General features: G+C 42.4%; 1 protein-coding gene, 1 long non-coding RNA gene, 1 other non-coding gene and 1 pseudogene across 13 annotated transcripts in view; 1 reads left to right on the top strand and 3 right to left on the bottom strand.

Annotated features, from left to right (window-relative positions):
- The window catches only part of LOC123652363, a 30,986-nt gene that overhangs the window by 3,406 nt on the left and 6,868 nt on the right, over positions 1-20,712 (top strand). Inside the window, exon 2 of the long non-coding RNA XR_006741659.1 lies at positions 16,173-16,178. This is a non-coding gene — a long non-coding RNA (uncharacterized LOC123652363). The remainder of the gene's footprint in view (positions 1-16,172; positions 16,179-20,712) is intronic.
- The window catches only part of CIAO2A (cytosolic iron-sulfur assembly component 2A), a 30,542-nt gene continuing 12,451 nt past the window's right edge, over positions 2,622-20,712 (bottom strand). For 2 of the 11 annotated variants that reach the window (XM_045581687.1, XM_036439502.2), the window contains 4 exons: positions 19,513-19,562; positions 17,449-18,320; positions 11,456-11,501; positions 2,622-3,084 (listed from right to left, as the gene is read on the bottom strand). In XM_045581687.1, coding sequence (XP_045437643.1) covers positions 2,987-3,084; positions 11,456-11,501; positions 17,449-18,237 — 933 coding nt within the window. In that variant the 5' untranslated portion in view covers positions 18,238-18,320; positions 19,513-19,562 and the 3' untranslated portion in view covers positions 2,622-2,986. Of the gene's footprint in view, positions 3,085-11,455; positions 11,502-17,448; positions 18,321-19,512; positions 19,563-20,712 lie in introns of those variants that run through there. The other 9 variants (XM_045581692.1, XM_036439495.2, XM_036439510.2 and 6 more) reach the window with 8 other exon arrangements.
- LOC118709859 lies at positions 3,362-3,468 on the bottom strand. Its single transcript, XR_004985168.1, has one exon. It is a non-coding gene; the product is annotated as a U6 spliceosomal RNA (small nuclear RNA).
- On the bottom strand, positions 12,818-15,242 carry LOC118719737 (annotated as a pseudogene).

The raw sequence follows: 20,712 nt of genomic DNA, 5'->3' as shown, positions 1-20,712 counted from the left end.
ACAGGACTTCTAGACACAGTCCGTAGTCCGTGGCATAAGAATTAGTTTTACTGTGTCTCCCACCATCATTTGCAACTTTGTTGAAAAGACATGATCTTCCTCTGCCAAGGGGTGAAGATTTAGGCAGCACAGGAGTTTTGTCTGTCTTCCTGTCACATTTAATCAGATATCCTCATTGTGTTACTGGTAAAATATCGAGTCACATCTAACAGTCAAAACTACAAACTTGGCATTAACTCTTGCAAATCGAGCTTGCTACAAGCCTGAAACTTACAGCAAAGTAACGGGATGGATTCCTGTGCTTTCTCTTCTTTCCTCCTCTCAAAACTCCCCCACAGCTAGCTGTCCTACCACTGCCTCAGAAGCTGAGAGAGAACCACCAGAACACAGTTCTTACTTACCTGGTTGGCTCTGTGCTCTCTGGGCCTGCCTGGTGATGAGAGCTGGCTTTCTCTTAGATCAACACTTCCATGAGTTTGCCAGAGGTTCCTGCTGTGCACCGCTTTACCCTGGCAGAGGCATCTCCGCCCTCGCTGTTCACTCGCTGTTTTCTCCTCAGTCCGAAGGCACCAGGCAGTACATGCAAGTCCTTTTCTGCTGAGGCCCCCTTGGCTCTGCTGGTGGCCTGTTGGACAATGTCCAACATGACCCCACCGATGGTCCATGGGAAAAACTCAAGCATCCTTGGCCGTGAGAAAGAACTGTCACCAAAGTAGCCTTGCCTTTCTCTCGCCCCCTAGATTTCCTAGCCGAGTGACATACCAGCTTTCAGCCCGCTTGTGCTTTCTTTCCCAGTCCGAGCCAGGCACCAGTTTTCTGGGTGTCCTAACTGCAGAGAACACATTTCCAAACTCTCTTGAGTTGACCCTTGAAGTCCTCCTCAGCTTATAATAGTGTCACTTCCCTACTAGTCTGCCAAAATGGGGATTGGAACTCACAGCAAAAACTTTATTCAAAAAATATTTTTATCCATCTTCTTAACAAATCCTCTGTTCTCTCAGAGGATTAAGGGGCTCAAGAGTCATGAAACAAGTTCTCGTTTTCCCCTTAGAATTCCCAAATTTGGCCGAAACCAGTTTGGCTCAGTGGATAGAGCATCTGCGGACTGAAGGGTCCCAGGTTTGGTTCCAGTCAAGGGCATGTACCTTGGTTGCAGGCACATCCAGTGGGGGGTGTGCAGGAGGCAGCTGATCGATGTTTCTCTCTCATCGATGTTTCTAATTCTCTATCTCTCTCCCTTCCTCTCTGTAAAAAAAAATCAATAAAATATATTTTTTTAAAAAGAATCCTCAAATTTGAGGCAGAAAAGTTCCATTCTATAATAACTTGTATGTTACTTATTGCTGCAAAATAAATTACCCCCAAACTTCGTGGTGTAAACAATAAATATTATTGTTCACAGCTTCTCTGGGCCAGGAACTCAAGAATTAAGTAGTTCTGGTTTAATTAGGTAGTTCTGGCTCAGGGTCTTGTGAGGTTCCAGTCATGATATCAGCCTGACAAGGGCTGGAGGGTCACTTCCAATGTGGTTCACTCACTTGGTTTGCAAGTCAGTGCTGGTTGGTGGTGGAGGCCTCCATTCCTCTCCCCTGGCATTCTCCACTGGCTGCTCGTGTTCTCAGGGCATAGCGGCTGGATTCCCGCAGAATAAGCAACAAGGTGAAAGCAGCACTTTCAATGATCTAACCTCAGAAGTCATATACTGTCATCTCTGGTTCTTTAGTCATGTGGACCAGCTCTGATTCCCCATGGAAAGAAACTACACAAAGGCATGAATACCAGGAATCTAAGATCACTGGGGACAGTCTTAGAGACTGCTTGCCAAACCTGTTACACTTAAAATGACCATTATCCCCTAAAACAAACTGAACAAAGTAAACTAGAGACCATAAATTTAGATTGTTTTAATCAAAACTGCTTTGGAGCCCTGGCCAGGTGGCTTAGTTGGTTGGAGTGTCCACGCATACATCCAAAAGATTTCAGGTTTGATTCCTATTCAGGGCACACACCTAGGTTTCAAGTTTGATCCCAGGTATGGGAGGCAACCAATCAATGTTTCTCATTGATGCTTCTCTCTCTCTCTCTCTCCCTTACTCTCTCTCTCTATAATTAATAAACATAGCCTCAGGCCCTAACTGGTTTGGCTCAGTGGATAGAGCATCACCCTGCGGACTGAAAGGTCCCAGGTTCGATTCCCGCCAAAGGCATGTACCTTGGTTTCGGACACAGCCCCAGTAAGTGTGCAGGTGGCAGCTGATCAATGTTTCTCTCTCATCAATGTTTCTAACTCTATCACTCTCCCTTCCTCTCTGTAAAAAATCAATAAAATATATTTAAAAGAAACAAAAAACAACACATATCCTCTGGTGAGGATAAACACATACACACACACCTGCTTTGGGGAATTCTTGATCTTCAAAATTATATCTGCCACCTGGCCCTCTAACATTTGTTCCTCATCTAAATGGGTTCAGAACGCTCCTTGAAGAAAGGCAGATCTTAAGGGTTCATTTTGGCTTCCAGATCTCTGATTCTGCATCATATTCAGAAAAATAAAGCTTTGTAAATATCTGTCGACATTTAAATTCAATAATTGAAAATTCAGTAAAAACATTTTAAGGTGTCATTAAAAGAATCATCTCTGCTTTATTTATTTTACAGAGTAATGATTTAAATTGAATACATTTGAACACAGTAAATATTTGACATGAAAAGCAGTTGTATCAGAATAGGCATCAGAAAAATAGCAACTTATCTTACACATAATAACTAGAAAATATTTTTCTGTCTGATCATTTAAGTGTTACAAATCCTGAGAATGTTATACAATGAACAAACTAGGTACTACCTTATCTTGCCTGGAAATCATCTTTTAAAAAAATGCTTTGAGGTATAAATCGCCTATGTATTAAACATGAGTCTTTTACATTTTACAAGAGTTTAAACAAACATATCAAACTAAGTTCAGTGGCTCTTAAAACAGCTATCAGTCAGGTTCAAGGACACACTGTTCCACGATTTCCCGTAAGTTGGGGTTCTCCATTGCAGCTGCTACTCGCTCTTTGTCATTTATCTGCTTGTTGACTGAAAAATACACAGACAAAAGTTAGTAGAACTGTGTCAATATATGGCAACAGACAGTATTTTTCTTAGATTGCTAAAACAGAATTTAACTCCCTGAGAACTTAAAACTGATTTTAGCTAATTATTCAGAAGTTCTGGAAGGGAGATTTAAAGGGAAAAATATCCCCTCTAATCCTACTATTCTACCACAACTATTTTCATGTATTTCTTTCCAGTCTTTGTCCATATTCATACTGCAAGATGTTACACTCAGGGTAAATACAATTTTTTTTCTTCTTAAAATATGGAACGCTTCATGAATTTGCGTGTCATCCTTGTGCAGGAGCCATGCTAACCTTCTCTGTACCATTCCAATTTTAGTACATGTGCTGCCAAAATAAACACAGGGTAAATACAATTTTGAAAATTGCACCCGCAGCCACTGCCACCAGTGCTTTCCCTCCAGCAGCTGCAGCTGCCTTGCTTTCCACTTTCCCTCTCTCTTCCTTCTATGCTGTCTTCAGTCTTCACTCGTCCCTCCCTCCTCATATGCAAATTGACCACCATCTTTGTTGGGTTAATTTGCATACTCACTCTGATTGGCTGGTGGGCATGGTTTGTGGGTGTAGTGGAGTGATGGTTAATTTGCATATTACTCTATTATTAGGTAGGATATTATTGATTTCAGAGAGGAAGGCAGAGAGCTAGAGATAAAAACATCAATGATGAGAGAAAATCATTGATTGGCTGCCTCCTGCACACTCCACAATGGGGATCAAGCCTGAAACCCGGGCATGTGCCCGGACCAGGAATTGAACTGTGACCTCTTGGTTCATAGGTAGAAGTTCAACCACTGACCCATGCTGGCCGGCTGGATCTTTCCTTTTTTAAACTAGTCTGCATGCATCTTCATATTATAAAGGTTATCCTATCTAATAAAGAGGGGATATGCTAATTGACCATCACTCTATCACAAAGATGGCTGCACCCAAAGCTGAGGCCAAGTTCCCATGAGGAGCTTTAACAAGCAATCAGCAGGGACCTGAGACTACCCCCTTCCCCGCCTACATGGGGCTTGACAGGGGACTTCAGACCATGTCCCCCACCCAGCAGGATTTGACAGGGGACCTCAAGCCATACCCCCCACCTTGGTGTCAGGCTGGGGGACCTCAGGCCGACCCCCCAACTCAAGTGCCAGGCCGGGGGACCTGAGGGAGTGCCCCTCTGTCTATCTGGGCTCGATAGGTGAGCTCAGGCTGTGCCCCACACCCAGCAGGGCTTGACAGGGGACCTCAAGGTGCACCCTCAGTGCTGGGTTGGGGGAACTCAGGCTGTACCCCTGCCCAGCGGGGCTTGGCAGAGGATCTCAGGCCGTGTCCCCCACCTGGCAGAGCTTATGTTGGACCTCAAGGCATGCCCTGGTCTGGGCTGGGGGACCTCAGGCCATGCACCCCATCCTGGTGCCAGGCCAGAGGACCTAAAGCTATGCCCCCTGCCTGGCAGGGCATGCCAAGGGCGGGACTGGCCAGGTCTGGATCTTGCCCAATGCAAGGAGGGAGGCAGCTGGGTTTGGGTCTCACTTGATTTTGAGGTGCATGTGAGTGGGCAGGGACTTGACTCTGGGTCCTGTGGTATGCCTCAGACTCTGACAGGAGGAAGGTTTTCATATACATTTTACTAATTTTCTTTCATCTCTGACACTTCTATTGTATTATAGAGAAAAGGCAAATAGCAATATTATATTATTTCCTCTAATTACCCCCCCTTTTTTAAATATATTTTACTGCTTTTTTACAAAAAGGAAGAGAGAGAGAGAGAGTTAGAAACATCAATGAGAGAAACATTGATCAGCTGCCTCCTGCATACCTCCTACTGGGGATGTATCTGCAACCAAGATACATGCCCCTGACTAGAATCGAACCTGGGACCTTTCAGTCCACAGGCTGATGCTCTCTATCCACTGAGCCAAACCAGTTAGGGCTAATTAATCCCCTTTTATTTTTTAAAATATATTTTATTGATTTTTTACAAAGAGGAAGAGAGAGGGATAGAGAGTTAGAAACATTGATGATCGAGAATCATCGATCAGCTGCCTCTTGCACACCCCCTACTGGGGATGTACCCGCAACCAAGGTACATGCCCTTGACCAGAATCGAACCCGGGACCTCTCAGTCCGCAGGCCGACGCTCTATCCATTGAGCCAAACCGGTTTTGGCTAATTAATCCCCTTTTAATGTACACAAATTTTGTGCACCGGGTCACTAGTTGGTCCATATTGGTTATCTATAATTTGCTAAAAATAATCCTGATGGAATAGTTCAAGAGATTTCTATATTTTTTATATTATTATTTTTCATCTTTACCTGAGAATATGTTTATTCATTTTTAGAGAGAGAGAGAGAGAGAGAGAGAGAGAGAGAGAGAGAGAGAGAGAGAGAGAGAGAGAGAGAGAGAGAGAGAGAGGGGAACATCAATATGAGAGAGAAACATGGATTGGTTGCCTCCCATCAGCACCCCAACCAGGGATTAAACCACAACCTTGGTAAGTGACCTGGTTGGGAATCAAACCCATAACCTATTTGGTACAAGGAACAACACTCCAGACAACTCTCCTGGGGGCAGGGTTATCCATATTCTTTGTAAAGATTATTTTATTTTATTTTATTTTATTTTTAGAGAGAGGAAAGGAGAGGAAAAGAGAGAGAGAGAAACATCAATGTGAGAGGGAACAGTGATGGGGTGCCTACTCCACACCCTGTACCAATGATCAAGGCTGCAACCTAGGCATGTGCCTTGACCAGAAATCAAACCAGAAACCTTTCAGTGCATGGGATGATGCCCAACCAACTGAGCCACACACTAGGGTGAGATGTCCATATTCTTAAGTGGGCTAACTTTTCTGGGATCCTGCTAAAATGTCACATGTAAAAAAACATATATATTCCCATATAAATTATTGCAATTCTGTGTCTTCCTATAATACAATGTAGACTCCACAAGGGCAAGGATGTATCTCAAAGGTCAAACTGTGCCTACATAAAGAAAGCACTCAATACATTTTTTAAAAAGCTAAATATAAGGAGAAACCAATATGGCGGCATAGGTAAACACCTGAACTTGCTGCCTTGCACAACCACTTCAAAACTACAACTATAAGACAAAACGGATATCATCCAGAACCACAGGAAGAATGGCTGAGTGGAAATTCTACAACTAGAAGGAAAGAGAAAAGCACACTGAGACTCAGAGGAGCGGAGGTGCAGAAGTAAAGTGCAGAGGTATGGAGGCTTGTGTGGAAAGCGGTTGGCAACTGATTACACTGTTGTCTTTTTCAGTCTGAGGGAAACCCAAGCTCCCGACTGCTCTGAATTCCAGTTCCAGGTGGGACTCCAGGGACCCATACAGGGAAAACTGGGCTGTCTGGCATCGGGCCGGAATACGAGGGTGGCTTTCTCTCAGAGGTGCTTGCAGTGATCATTGTTCCTGCACAGTGCCATGGAACACAGAGACCTGGGGATCTCTTTGGGGCAGGGCCATTGCTATTTGCTCCACCCTGATGATTTCCTGCCCCACCCAGCCCAAGGCTCCACAGCAACTTGCACTGCTTCACAGCTGGGCCTCATCTGGGTACCTCCAAACCCCAAACAAAGAGGAGAAATCTGCAGATCTCTCTAGCTCCTGCTGAGTGGCCTCAGGCAGTGGTTGATTTTGCACCTCCTTGGAGATCCAAGAGCCAGTGTACCCAGTAGTCAGAGTGAGACCATCCAGATGTCTTATGGATCTTTAGATCCATAAAAGACACACTCAGGGGGCAGACTCAGTCAGTGCCAAAGCCCCACTGAAGTTAGTTTTGCCCCACAAGGGTGTCTCCAGCACAAAAGTTCTCCCATCATAGACACAACTGGTCCTCACAGCCAATTGGCCTGGAGATGAATTCCTCCCAATGATATCAACAACAATCAAGGCTTAACTACAACAAGACTGTGCACACAGCCCACAAAGGAGTGCACCAAGAGTGTCCACCTCAGGTAATTAGGAGGCTGAGCCAGTTGCCCTATAGGACACTTAGTACACAAAGCCACTCTATCAACACAGGGAAGTAGCCAAAATGCAGAGACAAAGAAACAAGTCACAAATGAAAAAAATGGAGGAAAGCAAATAACCGGATGTAGAGTTCAAAACCCCAGTTATAAGGTTTCTCAAGAATCTTCTAGAAACCTCCAAGAAAATTAGTGAGACCCTCAAATATATGAAAAAGGACCAACTAGAAATTAAGCATACACTGACTGAAATAAAAAGTAATATACAGAGCTCCAACAGCAGACTAGAGGATCCCAAGAATCAAGTCAAAGATTTGAAATACAAAGAAGCAAAAACACCCAACCGGAAAAGCAAAAAAAAAAAAAAAAAAAAAGAATCCAAAAATATGAAGATAGTGTAAGGAGCCTCTGGGACAACTTCAAGAGTACCAACATCCAAATTATGGAGGTGCCAGAAGAAAAGAAAGAGCAAGATGCTGAAAACCTATTTGAAGAAATAATGACAGAAAACTTCCCCTGCCTGGTGAAAGAAAAAGACTTACAAGTCCAGAAAGCCCACAGAACCCCAAACAAAAGAAATCCAAAGAGAAACACAACAAGACACATTACAATTAAAATGATTAAAATGCCAAAGGCAAAAGACAAAGAGAAAATATTAAAAGCAACAAGAGAAAAACAGTTACCTATAAGGGAGTACCCATACGACTGTCAGCTGATTTCTCAAAAAAGACTATGCAGGCCAAAAGGGAATGGCAAGAAATATTCAAATTGATAAATAGCAAGAACCTACAATCAAGATTACTATACCTAGAAAAGCTATCATTTAGAATTCAAGGTCAAATAAAGAGCTTCACAGATAAGAAGAAGCTAAAGGAGTTCATCAACACCAAACCACTACCGTGTTTCCCTGAAAATAAGACATCCTCTGAAAATAAGACCTACTTACAGGTTTCCTTCTGAGTGAAATATAAGGCCCCCGTAGGCTAAACATGAGAGATTTGGTCCACTGATTCTGAAAGAAATGGAGTCACAAGAAATTCACCAGGAAATTCAGGAATTGAATTGTTATGATGATGTTCCAGAAGATGATGACATGATTGTTATTGAATAAATGAGTAAATTCTTGATACTGTAGGATTCACAGTTTGTCTGGTTTGTGTTGACAACTACCATACTACCGTACCGTATACAGGTAATAAATTTCCTTTATTTTCATTTAACAATAAATGTGTACCATATTCTTCTTCATGGAAAAATAAGACATCCCCTGAAAATAAGACCTAGTGCATCTTTGGGAGCAAAAATTAATATAAGACACTGTCTTATTTTTGGGGAAACAGGGTATTATATGAAATACTGAAAAGTATTCTTTAAGAAGAGGAAGAAGAAGAAAAAAGTAAAGATAAAAATTATGAACAACAAATACATATCTATCAACAAGTGAATCTAAAAACAAGTGAATTAAAAATCTAAGGAACAGAATAAACTGGTGAATATAATAGAATCAAGGCATAGAATGGAAGTAGATTGATAATTCTCAGGGGTGTACAGGAAGAGACTGTACAAAAATCGTACACCTATGGATGAGGACAGTGGGAGGGAGGTAAGGGCAGAGGGTGGAGTGGGAACCAGGTGGAGGGGAGCTTTGGGGGGAAAAAGGAGAAACGATTGTAATAATCTGAATAATAAAGATGAAAAAAATAAATATAAGTAAATAAATAAAGCTTAATACTATCCTACTATAAAATCCCATAATTAAGAGGAATTTCAAAGACATAAGAAAGTAGATTTAGAGAATCTAAACTCTTTTATATATTTTTTTCTTAATATATTTAATTGATTTTTTACAGAGAGGGAGATAGAGAGTTAGAAACATCGATGAGAGAGAATCATCAATCAGCTGCCTCTTGCACACCCCCTACTGGGAATATGCCCGCAATCAAGGTACATGCCCTTAACCGGAATCAAACCTGGGACCCTTCAGTCCCCAAGCTGACACTCTATCCATTGAGCCAAACCGGTTTCGGCTAAACTCTTTTATATTTTAAATTAAGAGGTAGAACCCATCAGCTTATGGGATTTGAATAAATTTAATACATGAGTAAAATAATCTACAGGTCTGGAACTGTGAAAATAGGACACGGTTTTAGCAGTTTTTATGACAGTACCTAAAACGTTTAGTAAATTGGCTAATTCTCAGAAAGTAGTGGGCTTCCTTCCCTCTCTGCACCTCTCTTCTGTGTTCGTTTTTTGTGTGCATCTCTTCCTGTGTATGTTTCTTTAGTCACTGTCTTCCTATATCTGTCTGTCTTATTGTTGCTCTTACTCTATTACTGTCCCTTTCTTCCCCTCCTCTGCTGTTTTCCAACTTCCAATTTACTTAGTGATAAAAGCTAAGCACAACATGTATTTTACTTTTTAAAATATATTTTTATTTATTTTTTACAGAGAGGAAGATAAAGGGATAGTTAGAAACACCAATGAGAGAGAAACATCAGTTGCCTCTGGCATGCCCCTAACTGGGGATCAAGCCTGCAACCAAGGTACATGCCCTTGACCAGAATCAAACCTGGGACCCTTCAGTCCATGGACCAACACTCTTATCCATTGAGCCAAACCAATTAGGAAAACATGCATTTTAAATGTTATTTTTCATTATTTGCACTCTATTAGTTATAGACAAAATTCTGTTCTCTGGAGGATTGGTTGATTGATTGATTGATTGATTGATTTTAGAGAGAGTAGAAAGGAGAGAGTAGCAAGGGGGATGGAGGGTAGAGAAACAGAAACATCGATTTGAGAGACTCATGGATCGATTGCCACCCACATGCGCCCCTACTTGGGACCTGCAGTCCAGGTATGTGCCCTTGACCAAGAATCAAACCCATAATCCTTGTTGCATGTAGGCTGATGCTGAAACCTCTGAGCTACATCAGCCAGGGCTGTTCTCTGTTTTTAATATAATACATAGGTTACATAGAACTTTTTGTCTTCTGCTTTTCCCAAACCCCAACTCTGGTATTTTTAAGTAGTTACTGAGTGACTTCTCTCTATAGGTCAGAGGTTCTCTATAGAAAAAAGGTTCCCTATTACCATTTTATTTTATTACTACTAGTGGCCCGGTGCCCAAAAGAGTGTTGGCCCATGAACTGAAGGGCCCTGGGTTTGATTTTGGTCAATGGCATGTACCTTCTCAGCCTGGCCTGCACCCTCTCCAACCTGGGACCCCCTTGGGGGATGTTCGATCCCTATGAGATCGGGCCTAAACCAGTAGTCGGACATCCCTCTCACAATCCAGGACCACTGGCTCCTAACCATTCACCTGCCTGCCTGCATGATCACCCCTAACTACTCTGCCTGCCGGCCTGCTTGCCCAAACTGACCCCACCGCCAGCCTTCTTGCTCCCAACTGCCCCCATTTGCTGGCCTGATCACTCCCAACTGCCCCCGTGCCAGCCTGATCGCTCCCAATTGCCCCCCCCCATGCTAGTCTGCTTGCTCCCTCTGCTGGCCTGCTTGCCCCAAATTGGCTCCCTGCTGCTGGCCTGATCACCCCCAATTGCCCTCCCCTCCTGGCCTGATTGCCCCTAACTGCCTCTGCCTTGGCCCAGCCACCATGGCTTTGTCCAGAAGGATGTCCGGAAAGTCTCCAAAAGGTCTCCCAGTCTAATTAGCATATTACTCTTTTATTCATATAAATTCTAATACTCAGCTGAGAATGTTTTTATTGATTTTTTAAAGAGAGAGGAAGGGCACGAAAGAGAGAGAGAGAAATATTGATATGAGAGAGAGAAACTGATTGGTTAGTTGCCTCCTTTATGCACTCCAACTGCAGATTGAACCTGCAACCTAGATATGTGCTCTCACCGGGAATCAAGCCAGCCACATTTTGATGCATGCTCCTACCAACTAAGCCACCTGGACAGGGCCCTCCAATTTTAATTCATTAACTCAGAAAGATAACACCTACTCCAAGATTCCCTAAAGCTTTACTCACTAGACCTTCAATTTCAAGTACACAGCTCTCTATCCTGCCACCAAAGAAAAGAATCAGTCCTCTGTAGAGCTTGTAAGTCAAGTTTCCTAGAACTGGATATTCTTTACAGATGTGTAACCACTAGCCTAAATAGTCAATATCCACAGGGCCTAACTCTAATTCTCCCAGAGTCCTACTAAAAAAAAAAAAAAAGTTCATAAAAATGTCTACGTTTCAACCTTAAGAAAGAGCTACTAACTGATTTTTCACTTTTTTACGAAAAACCAAATAGATACTTGGCTGGCAGAATAACCTGGTATTCCAGATAAAGTACTTTCTGAAGTTGTTTTTAATAATGATTCAAGATTCACTTACTGTCTTCCTCTGTTGAGTGGGTTCCTTCAGAAATGTAGATTTCCAACTAGGAAAAAAAATATTAAAAGCAAAACATTTAGGGCATTCTAAGATGATGAATGAAGTGGAATGTAAAATGGACTCAACAGTCTAGGGAAGAAAGCCCAAATCCTTCTTCCGCCATCAAAGACTTAGGAACAAATCCCTCAGATTCATCTCTAAAACAAGGGATTAAATGATTTTTAATTTGGTCATCTGGGAAAGGTCTGCAGGGGGCATTCCATTTTTTAAAATACAACTAATGTAATTTTATACAAATAAGATCTCATATATGTTTTACTTATGGAAATCCCTCTCCTGCACTCTAATTCTTCCTCCCAAATCAGTATCTAAACTTGCTCCCTACCCCACCTCTCATTAAAGCTACATCAATAATCTAGTGTAGTTTCTTCCATATTTTTCCTCTACACCACCCATAATCTAACACATATTACACATACACCCTAAGGTTGGACATTCTTTTTTATTTTACAAAAATGGGATCACAGTATATAATTTGCAGTATCCTCCTTTTCTCATCCATTTTTACCTTGACAAATTTATTCTCAAGTACAATATAGGTTAAGCTAACCCTCCTGGTTCTGCTCTACTCACTCCCTCATAAGCTATCCTCCAAGAACCAGAGCTTTTGAGTCAAACCCATAAAATTATTGCAAATCCTATGGTAAATAAGTCATGTTATAAGATAAAGACATGTTTACTTCTCAGGAACAATGGAGCATATGAACTAATTTTTTGTTGTTTATTAATCCTCACCCAAGGATATTTTTTCCATGGATTTTTTTTAAAGAGAGTGGAAGGAATGGGGAGAGAGAGAGAGAAACATCAATGGGAGAGAGAAACATATGCCCTGATCAGGGGAGGGGAGGGAAACTGTAATCCAGGTAATGCCCTTCACCAGAATCAAACCCACAACCCTTCAGTCTGTGGGCCATGCTCTAACCTAAGGGTGTCGAACTCAATCAGAGAAGGGGCCAAAATCTAAAATCCAGCCTAAATAGCGGGCCGAATGGTTTACTGAACAGTCATAAACTGTCATTGTGATGGAAACGCAGCGGAGTGCAGTGATGACAGCGCGGTGCAGGCCACATTGCAAGGCCTGGCGGGACGGATTTGGCCCGCGGGCCTTGTGTTTGACACATGTGCTCTAACCAATGAGCCAAAAAGGCTAGGGCTGAACTAATTCTTATATAATTATTTACTACTGAGATGTTTTTCATGAGTGAAAAAATCATAGCATATCATGGCTAATGGAGACCTTAGAGATCATCTAGTCCAAACTTTTTTTTTTTGGGGGGGGGGGAGGGAGTGAGAGCAGATGGGGGGGGGGGGGCACCCCAATAAACAAGGACTAATTTGGAAATTTCTAAACCTGCCTAAAGTGGCACTTTCCAAGCCCTAAGCCTACCTCCCTTTAACAAGTTCTTCCCACCTCCCCCACCCATACCTCAGGCCATGCCAGAGAACTTGAGTGTCTCCTTCCACTAGGAGGCTTTATAGCCCTGGACCCAAGAGCTAGGTAGCAGCCCTCTGGCATCCCAGGAGATGATGGCAGCCAGAACCGCTGGCATAGATTGAAGCAAGAAAATAAAGAAGAGGGCACCAAATAGAATTCCCTAAAAAAAACAAACCCAACTTATCCCCTGCACAAAAAAAGTGGGTCCTGCATAGGAGAACCTGCTCCCCAAATAATGTAAATACCCAAAGAAAACGAAAAAACCAGCAACAAGGCTGGGGGGCTAGTAGGAATGGCAAAGAACTTCTATTTAGAAAGAGTAGGAAGACTGTAAGTTGTGTCCCTCTTCCTTGCCCAGCTCCCCAAGAGCCAGCCAGGGCACTTGCCCCAGAAGGGAGTCTGTAAGCAAGCAAAGCCATGGCCTTTGGTTTTGAAAACCTATCAGTTATAATATCAAAGCAAGGCCTCCAACAGTCCTGCTTGGGCCTGTCTGCAGGGGGCAGAAGCATCCATTGTGAACCCAACTGAAGCCAGCCTATCAAGTAAGTAGTAAGGCTTTAGGGGTCAAGCAACAAGGAATTCTAACATGACATTTATGAAACTAAAGCTGGGAAGTAGAAGGTGACAGAAAATACCCCTCACTCTTTTCTTTATCCTGTGTCTGTGTCTGCAGTCTCAGAGGATGGTCCCTTCCAGGCTGAGAAGGAAGGGAGGGATCCCTATTCAGTTAGGTCAGGTGAATTCCCAGCACCTGCCCCAGTTCCTGCCTTGGCTGCTGCATCTTGACAAAGATATGCATTCACACTGCTTCCTGGGTTCAGGGCTGGTGGTAGGAAGCATCTCATTTCTCAGGGTTCCCAATCACATCAGAGATGATCTTGAGGTCTTGGTGCTGGGAACGAAGCCATTCCTGGATGTAATCTGGAAGGTCAGTGCTAAGGTTGAGCAAGAAATCCCTCTGAGTCTTCAGCTGGTTGATGGACTCAATGGTCTCATGGATTTTGATATCAAGGGAGGCAATCTCCTACTGATTGGTGGTAGAGGCCAGAAAATTGCTCATCTGAGCCTTTAGTGGGCTGTCCACCTCCAATGGCACAACAAGCTGTCTTCTTCTGGTTAGGGTCCACCTTAAGGATATGGTTGATAACAATGGGTTCTGGGTCCTGCAGCAACCCAGGCAGCTTCATGGGAATCTTGGATAAACAGAGTTGACCACAGCTGAGACCTGGCAGAAGTAATGGTAGGAATTGGTGTTTGATATAAAGCCACAGAGACTGCACTCCCAACAGCCTTGCCAGCAGAAGTCCAACTTGTACTGGGGAGGCTGATGATCCCCATGAGCAAGAGGGTACACTTGGCATTGAGATATCCAGGCCATTTCACCTGGAAGCCATCCATCTGCTGGATGGGGGCATCTGATGCCTCTCCAATAGGAAGTTGTCAGGTCAGTACAGTTCTTTATCTAGCTCAACGATGAGGCTCTTGAACAAAGAGAACTTCCTCTTCTGTTTGCTAGGATCATCCAGGAGTTTTCTCCCCACTCAGAGTTCCCTACAGTTCCTACACTGTCACCTTTTGCCTTGCTAAAGGCAGCTTTCGTTTTCATGGCAGAGGCTTTTTGATAGCCTCCTGGATCTCCATCTGCTTGTAAGTAATGGTCTGGTCCAGCTTCCACTCAAAAGTCAGAAGATCCATGTATACCTGAGACTCTGGGACAAGCTCCCAAATTTGCTGAGGTAGAACTTTATCTGCCAACTTCTTCCTCATTAACCTGCAGTGCTGGCAGGCACTGGGGCTGGGGCCTGGGGCACAAGCAGGCATTTTCAGAATGGGTCCATCATGGTAGGTGGCATGCCAGATTGAAGTGGAGTAGCTACACCAAATGGGGATCCTGCAAGGGGTTCCACATGCAAGCCAGCCATGGACATCCAGCTCCCTGGTGACAAGCCAGGCCACTGGTACTGCACCATAGGGCCTGCAGAACCCATGGGGTGGAAGGCAGCAGTCCCAGGTGTCCCTCAGACCTCCAGCTGGCCCTGGCCTCCTGAGCACTGGTCCTGGGTTGGCTTGCATAATATTAACTCATATTCTAGACACAAAGTAACAGATATAAAACCTTTGGTTTAAAATTAAGCATGATTCATTATTCCGAGAAATGGTAAATAAAGGATAGTCAGCATTTACCCTCTTCCTTCTTTCCTTCCTTGCTTCCTTCCTTTTTTTTATTTTTCCAGAGAGGAAGGGAGAGGGAGAGAGAGAGAAACATCAATGATAAGAGAGAATCATTGATCGGCTGTCTCCTACATGCCCCATACTGGGGATTGAGCCAGCATGTGCCCTTAACCAGAATCAAACCCAGGACCCTTCAGTCTGCAGGTTGATGCTACCCACTGAGCAACCGGCTAGGACTACCCTGCTATAATATTTCTATATGAACTATACCTCAGGGTAGCCAAATGGATGGTTTGGTACCTTGCAAGAATAAAAGATTCTAAAATTAAGGTTTCTTCTTCTTTTTTTTTTCCAGCAAAACAAAATAACGTATAACTTTTTTTTCTTACAAACAAAATAACATATGTTTCTTGAAACAAAAAACAAGAACACCATATTTTAACTAGGTAACACTTATTTTGTCAGAATGTAATTTGTTGCTAATCCACCTTACTTAAAAAAAACTATATTCATAGTTGAAAGTATTACATATATTTCTCCTTTCCTCCATTGACCCCTTCTAGTCTGCCCCCACCACCTAATTTTTTTTTATAAAAGAAATATTCATCAATAAGCATTAATTCAGCAAGTACAGAGACTTTAAGGAATGGCATCTCAACCAGCTGGTGTGGCTCAGGGGTTGAGCATCGACCTATGAACCAAGAGGTCATGGTTCAATTCCCTGATCAAGGCACATGCCCAGGTTGGGAGCCCCTGCCCACCCCCAATGTGGGACACACAGGAGGCAGCCAAACAATGAATGATTTCATCAATGCCTCTCTCCCTCCCTCCCTCCCTCTCTCCCCTCATCTCTGAAATCAATAAAAATATATATTTTTTTTAAAAAAAAAAGAAAAAAAAGAATGGCATCTCTTCCTAGTGAGTCAAACCTCAGAAATGCAAAAGACTCTCTAAACAACCATGGTCTTAGGTATGAAAACACAGAGCTGGTAGGCTGCCTTCTCTCTCTTTATGTCATCAAACTTGATAAAGAAAAGACCTGGTCAACAGCATTAAGTAAAAATGATGACTTAATAAGGTAATGATTCATTCATGAATACATATTAATAGACACATTCTAATAAACTTGGCTAATTGTTATTGAAATATTTTACATTCTTTTTATTTGTGAGAAAAGTAATTTTGTAAATATTTTCAAGTCCTTTATATACTACATTTGACTAAAAAAATTCTCAATGCTGTAATTTCTAACTTACAAATATGCTAAAACCAGATAGAAAATTTGGGGGAGAGCCAATATACCTAAATCAAAGATAAAAGCAGATATTGCCTCAACTTTTTTACCTCAAATCACCGAATAAGATGGACGCCTCTGAACTGTATGTTCAACTTGGCAAATAGTCACTGCAGTTAGCTATAAAGCAAAACCAGCAGAGTGGGTATATAGGTGGCTATTAATGGGCCAACAGTGGTTTGTCCCACAGTCTCCGAGAAACAGAGAGCCCAGTAGTGGACTAGACCCTGATAGTTACTAGGCCAGCAGAGTAGTGATTACAGAGGTTGACAGATAAAAAATTCCAACAAGTTGTATCTATGATAACTATTACTAGCAACTTACTGACTATATATTTTAAATTAAAATGTTTGATTATGGGAAAGTTAAAATATATATTAAAAACAGAACACTATAATGAATCCCATGTACCATCACTGAGTTTCAATAATTAGCCAATCATGTTTCATCTATACCTTCCACCCACCTACTAGTGCCCATATTATTCTGTAACAAGTTCTAGATCATATCCTTGCACCTATAAATATTTCAATACTAGTTGTCTGGTGCACGAATTCATGCACATTGAAAGAAAATTAATTAGAAGAAATATTTTAATATCACTATTCACTCTTTATAAGTGTCAGAGATGAAAGAAAATTAGTAAAATGTACATGAAAATAATATATAAATTCATTAATAAACAATAACATGATATAACAACAAAGACAAGTGAAAACAACAAAGATGATATAAAAACAAAAACATGATATAAAAAAATCGATAAAAACAATGACTGATAAATTGGTTAAACTTATCCTAATATCTCCCTGTATAGCACATTAAGAGTAAAGACACTTTCAGAGTGCTTGACTAATTTCCCTTGTGATGAAGTATTTACAACTTTAAACGTTACATGCTCTTCAAACTCGAGAGAAAGCAACATATAACTCCATTTCATCAGAGAAACTTAGGGATAGGCAAAATTGACATGTAACACCACATGTGTTACGTTCCACCACAACTCTGTTCGCTAACTGTATCCTCATTTACCTCATTTTCGCTATGAAGGCAGTTCCTACCACTACTGGTAGTACTTGTCGATGACTGCTCTTCATACATTTTTTGTCGACGCCGCCGGCTTCTTTCGGCTTCAGTAGTACGTTGTGCCAATCGTTCTTCCTCAGTCATGTTCTGTTGACGACGTCGCTTTCTTTCGGCTGCAGAGTTACGTAGTGCCAATCGCTGTTCTTCAGACATATTCTGTCGACGACGCCGGCTTCTTTCGGCTTCAGTAGTACGTTGTGCCAACCGTTCTTCTTCAGTCATATTCTGTAGACGCCGCCGCTTTCTTTCCGCTGCAGAGGTACGTAGTGCCAATCGCTGTTCTTCAGTCATATTCTGTCGACGACGCCGGCTTCTTTCGGCTTCAGAGTTACGTTGTGCCAATCGTTCTTCTTCAGACATATTCTGAAGACGAATTCGCCTTCTTTCGGATGGAGAAACATATGGTGGCAATTCTTGGTCATCAGGCATATTATATCGACGACGACGCTTTATTTGGGGATTGTCCTCGACAATTAGTCTGACAAGAGTCCTCTTTGCACTGTTGCTGTTCTGTGCCCCGCTGCCGTGCTTAACAACAGAAGCGTAGAGAGCGATGGGCACTGGAGCTGAGACTGGCTCCTGGCTTTCAGAAACTGTAGTAGTTTCATCCACTGAATTATAATCTTCAACTTCAGAATCCTCAATGACATCACTGATTTTCTGCCATGGCTCCAGCTCCTCCTCCTCACATTCCATAAACAGGTCCGCATCTGCCATGCTCCCGATGTCCGCCATGCTCCCGTGGTCACTGCTGGTAGTCTGACCTGGAGAAGGCACCAGAGAAGGCGCCAGAGAAGGCACTGTCGCCTTAAAGGGACCTGCACTCGGAGAAGGGGTGGGAGCAGGGGAGGGGACAGGGGAAGAGGGAACTGTTGAAAGCTCATCTCCCTGAGGGTGCGAGGAAACCTCCCTCGGGCCCTGAGGGTGCGAGGACACCTCCCCTGTCCAGCGATTTGGGATGGATTTTTTTCCCTAAGGGGAAGAGGGACCCTACAGGAGAGAGGGGGAGGACCAGGGAATGTGGCTCCATGTATAGGAGCTCTCGAGAGGTTTCTTGTGGCCCTTTTTATGTGGCACAAATTACGTGATTTAAATTTTTTTGCACATGAAAAAATATTCAATATTATTAGTTACCAGGGAAATGCATATCAAAACCTCAATGAGCTATCACTTCAACCCAGTAAGATAGCTATAATGAAAAATACAATACTGGTGAGAATGTGGAGAATTCAGAACTCTCATACACTGCTTTTGAAAATGTGAAATTATGGAGCAGCTGTGGAAAACAGTTTGGCAGTTTCTCAAAGGTTTAATATAGTTACCATTTGATCCACTAATTTTACTCCTTAAGTGGAAAACAAATGGGAACATATGACCACACATAAACTTGTACATGGTAGATAATGATAAATAAATAGAATGTGGTACACCCACAAAATGGAATAGTATGAAGCTATAAAAAGAAATGAAATACTGATACATATTACAACATAGATAAATTCTGAAAATATTTGTTTTTTATATTGATTTTGGAGAAAAATAGAGAAACATTGATTTGTAGTTCCCCTTATGTATGCTTTCATTGCATGATTCTTGTATGCCCCCTGATTAGATTGAACTCACAAACTTGGTGTATTGGGATCTACCCAACTGAGCTACCTGGCGAGTGCCTTGAAAATATTATTTCATGAGAAAGAAGCCAGTCTTAAAAGACCACAAATGATATAATTCCATTTAAATGAAGCACCCAGAATAGGTAAATCTAGAGAGAAAAATCTACAGTGGTTGCCTAGGGGTTGGGGAGAGTTTGGGAGAAATGGAGAATGACTGCTATCAGTACAGGGTTTCTCATTGGGATGATGATAATGTTGCAAAATTAATAGTGATTTTGCACAATTCAGCGAATATACTAAAAACTATTAAACTGTACACTTTACATAGGTGAAATATATAACTTGAATTAAATCAATAAAACTATTATAAAATAACAACAACAAAAATCTTCCTTACCTTATGTTTAAATGGTAAACACCGCTGAAGTTTTACTCTTAAGCACAGCCCTGTGGAGGGAGAAAAAAAAGTCCCAATTATCCCTTCTTACTAGTTCTTGAAAAAGCAGTTTGGCTCAGTGGATAGAACGTCAGCCTGTGGACTGAAGGGTTGCGAGCGTAGGCATCCTAGCTAATAAAGAGGGGATGTGCTAACTGACCATCACTCCATCACAAAGATGGCTGCACCCACAGCTGAGGACAAGTTCCCATAAGGAGCCTTACCAAGCAATCAGCAGGGATCTGAGGCTATGCCCTCCCCCACCTGGTGGGGCTTGACAGAGAACCTAAAGGCACGCCCCTGGTCCCGGTCTGGGGGACCTCAGGCCACGCCCCCCATCCTGGCACCGGGTGAGGGGACCTGAGGGTATGCCCTCTGCCTGGCAGGGCTTGACAAGGGCGGGACTGGACAGTTTTGGATCTAGACCAATGGGGGCGGGAGGGGTGGGGGGCGGGGGCGGGTCTGGGTCTCATGCGATTTTGAGGTGCAAGTGAGACGGGGACTTGACTCTGGGTCCTGTGGTGAGCCCCAGACTCTGACTAGAGGAAGGTTTTCATATACATTTTACTAATTTTCTTTCATCTCTGTCACTTCTATTATAGAGAAAAGGCAAATAGCAATATTATATTATTTCCTCTAATTAATCCCCTTTTAATGTGCACAAATTTCATGCACCAGGTCACTAGTCTCCATATAATACAGTAGCTAAAAACAGCTTTGGCTCAATCAATTTTAGGACTCCACTGAGCCTCACACCATGCTAGCAACTTTAATATAGATATAGTCTTACATATTCCTTATGATAACCAAGTAAGCTAAGTATTATCAATTCCACTCCACAAATTCTGAAACCAAGGTCACAATGTAGCGTGTCCAAGGTCAGGGAGCTAATGAAGTGGCAGGGTTGGCCTTAGAATCCAAGACTACTACACAGCCCAGGACCATTCTACTGTATCAATCTGCCTTTAAACAAAAGTCAGTTCATTCCTTAAACTCTACTGAATGCCCACAACAGGCCAGGCTACATAAAAATTTAAAAACACTTAAGAGGCACTTAAAAAGGAGCACAAAAAACCTCTCAAAGTTGGAATCCTATTCTATGCCTACAAGGTACAAAGTTGTTTCCCTAAAACAAGTTCCTCTAACGTTCAATTTATCACC

This window comes from Pipistrellus kuhlii, unplaced genomic scaffold, assembly GCF_014108245.1.
Source record: "Pipistrellus kuhlii isolate mPipKuh1 unplaced genomic scaffold, mPipKuh1.p scaffold_m20_p_1, whole genome shotgun sequence".
Lineage (NCBI taxonomy): Eukaryota > Metazoa > Chordata > Mammalia > Chiroptera > Vespertilionidae > Pipistrellus > Pipistrellus kuhlii.
The sequence above is the reverse complement of the archived record's forward strand: the minus strand, read 5'-3'. Positions and strand labels throughout refer to the sequence as shown.